General features: G+C 51.4%; 1 protein-coding gene across 1 annotated transcript; it reads left to right on the top strand.

The window, feature by feature from the left end:
- The first annotated feature begins 304 nt into the window (after positions 1–304).
- On the top strand, positions 305–2,518 carry LOC145821371 (uncharacterized). Its single transcript, XM_082917878.1, has 3 exons — positions 305–337; positions 663–1,400; positions 2,462–2,518. The coding sequence occupies exons 1-3, from the start codon at positions 305–307 to the stop codon at positions 2,516–2,518; spliced, it is 828 nt and encodes a 275-aa protein (XP_082774004.1).
- Positions 2,519–3,493: the final 975 nt, after the last annotated feature.

The raw sequence follows: 3,493 nt of genomic DNA, 5'->3' as shown, positions 1-3,493 counted from the left end.
GGCCGGTCAGCCCCAGCCCAAGTCGTCAATCAGATCCAGCGGGACTACCCCCTCAAATGGCCCCAACCATTATGAACTCCTTCCAATCGGAGAGACCAGTCCAAATATTGCCGCTTTCACCAAGACCACGACCATAATACCGAAGAGTGTGTTAACCTCAAAGATCAGGTTGAGGGCTTGATTCGCTAAGGACGTCTCAGTCGATTCACGGAAACTCGCCCTCAACAGAGACAACGGACTGAACCCATCAGAAACAACCGCCGACGCACCCCTCCCCGCCAACCAGCGTAACCTAACCAAGGCCATGATCGCCCTCCACAGCAACCTCGCGTACAAGGTAATCCCGCCCCACCTGTGGAGAAATCAGAGTTATTTCCGGCGGACTTGCTTGTGGAGGACCATCCCGCTCGGCTCAGCGGGCAGAACTCAGGAAAATAAGGCAAGGCTCAGACAAAGAAGTTGCCACATTGGACCTACCCTCTAAACAGCCCAAGCAGTGTACAGAGCCTATCACCTTTACGGATGCCGACTGCACAGGCATCCGTTACCCCTATGACGACCCTCTCGTCATTTCTACCGTCCTCTCCAACTACAAGGTCAGACGGGTTGTCGTCGACAATGGCAGTTCCTCCGACATCATTTTCTTAAATTGCTTCCACCAGCTCAAGATCGGGGAAGAAAGCCTGTCCCCTCTCCAAACCCCATTGGTCGGTTTTACTGGTGATCGGGTGACCTCCATCGGCTCCATCGATCTCCCCATCACAATTGGAGAATACCCCAGGCAGACCACGAAGTTGCTCACCTCCTTCGTCATTGACTGCCCCTCTGCTTACAACATCATCCTCAGTTGTACCGCCCTCAACGCTTTCCAAGCCATCACCTCCACCTTCTATCTTGCCGTCAAGTTCCCCACCGATCTTGGGGTTGGCACAGTCAGGGAAGTGCAGACTGTGGCCAGAGAATGTTATGTTGCCTCACTTAAAGAAGTCAAGCTTACGGAGGCTATGATTATTGAAGGACTTGACGTCAGGGACGAGGATGAGCTGGTCAGAGGGGAACCAGTGGAAGAGCTTATCGAGGTCTCCATCGACCCCACCAACCCAGCAAAAACTGCCAAGATCGGCAGCCAACTATCCTTCCAGGCAAAGGCCGACCTTACTGCCCTCTTGATCGAACACAACGATATATTTGCCTGGACCCACTCAGATATGCCAGGTATTGACCCCTCTTTCATAACTCATCGCCTCAGCATTGAGCCCCATTTCCGACCCTTCCGCCAGAAGCAGCGCATCTTTCATCCGGAGCGCAATACTCTCATCACTGCAAAGGTAGATAAGCTCCTTGAAGCACAATTCATCAAGAACGTTGACTACCCTAGATGGTTGTCAAACGTGGTCTTGGTTAGTAAGAACAATGGTAAATGGCGGCTCTGTGTCGACTACTCCGACCTCAACCGAGCTTGCCTCAAAGACAGCTACCCTCTTCTTCGTATAGATCTGCTAGTTGACACTACGGCCGGTCATCAGATGCTCAGCTTCATGGATGCCTTCTCTGGGTACAACCAAATTCTAATGCACCCGTCTGATCGGGAACACACCTCCTTCATCATTGACCGAGGGACCTACCATTACCGTGTGATGCCATTTGGGTTGAAAAATGCCAGGGCCACCTACCAACGGTTGGTCAATGCCGTCTTCCATCATCAGATAGGCCGGAACATGGAGGTATATATTGATGACATGCTAGTCAAGAGCAAGCTCTCCACTGATTATCTGGCCGACTTGCGAGAGACCTTCGGCACGCTACGGAAGTATCAAATGAAGCTCAACCCGGAGAAATGCGCCTTCGGCGTAGGATCTAGGAAGTTCTTGGGTTTCATGGTCAGTCAGAGGGGCATCGAAGCTAACCCCGAAAAGATCAAGGCCTTAATTGAAATGCAGTCACCAAGAACGGTTAAGGAGATTCAGCGGCTTATTGGCCGAGTTACCGCCCTCAACCGCTTCATTTCCCACGCAACAGACAAGTGCCTCCCCTTCTTCAAAGTTCTCCAGCAAACTTTTGATTGGACGGCAGAATCCGAAGAGGCCTTCCAGCAGTTGAAATAGTGCCTGGCCAACCCCCCTTTACTTTCTCAGGCAATCACGGGCGAACCCCTCTTCCTTTATTTGGCCGTGTCAAACACCGCAGTTAGTGCAACACTCATCAGGAAAGACAGCTCTGTCCAACGACTGGTCTACTAAATCAGTCGGGCTCTCAGTGGAGCAGAACAGAACTACCCATTGCTTGAAAAAATGGCCTTAGCCTTGGTCATAGCCTTAAGACGACTCCGACCTTACTTCTAAGCCCACTCCATTGTCGTCCTCACTGACCAACCGTTGAAGAAAATCATACAACAACCAGAGTTGTCCGGCTGACTTATGCAATGGTCAGTTGAGCTCAGCCAATTTGATATCTTCTACAGACCTTGAACGGCGATCAAAGGGTAGGCTATCGTCAATTTTATCCTGGAATTCACTAATCCCATTCCGACCACGGCCCCACCACCTCCTCAACCCCAGACTGAGGCAGAAGACCCCCACTCTTGGACCCTCAACGTCGACGAATCATCCCGCAAAGAAGGCAGTGGGGCTGGTCTTATCCTCACCGCCCCTAAGGGTGGTTGTTTCAAATGTGCTCTCCGCTTCTTGTTTGATGCAAGCAATAATGAAGCCGAGTATGAGGCATTGATAACAGGTCTCCACTTAGCCAGAGACATTGGTGTCAGCCATATCCAAGTGTTCAGCGATTCCCAGCTCATTGTCGGCCAAATCATGGGGGAATTCGATGCCAAGGACGACACGATGCGGGCTTACAGGGATATTGCACTCCCTCTCGTCCGCCTCTTCAGTAATTTCCACATCAAGCATATCCTTCGGATAGAAAACTCCAAGGCAGATGAAATGGCTCAGTTGGCCTCGGCAGGCCAGTCAGACCTCAGCCACAGTGTCCGCCTCGAATACCTAACCCACCCTGCCATTTCCCCAAACCAACAGGAAGTTCACTTCTTCCAAAATGAACCTATCCCATGGGCGGCAGACATCTTCCTGTTTCTGTCAACGGGGGAACTGCTAGATGACAAACTGCAGGCCGCCAAAGTCAGGGCCAGGTCGTCGAATTACATTCTTGTCGACGGCCTCTTGTACAAATGCAGTTTTTCACGCCCGTATCTGCGATGCCTCAATCCTGCTCAAGCAACCTATGTGATAAGGGAAATCCATGAGGGTATCTGTGGTAACCATTCGGGGGCCCGGTCCCTAGCCCACAAAGTACTTCGCACAGGTTATTTCTGGCCTACTCTTAATCAAGATACGACTGACTTCGTGCTCAAATGTGACAAGTGCTATCGCTTCGCCAACATTCCCCATGCTCCTTCTACAGAGTTGCTCACACTTTGCAGTCCCTACCCATTCGCTAAATGGGGGATCGACCTAGTTGGTCCATTGCCCACTGGCCG

Source organism: Camellia sinensis, chromosome 3 (genome assembly GCF_055761805.1).
Source record: "Camellia sinensis isolate YWXY chromosome 3, ASM5576180v1, whole genome shotgun sequence".
NCBI classification, from domain to species: Eukaryota; Viridiplantae; Streptophyta; class Magnoliopsida; order Ericales; family Theaceae; genus Camellia; species Camellia sinensis.
This window is presented reverse-complemented; position numbering and strand designations above follow the sequence as displayed.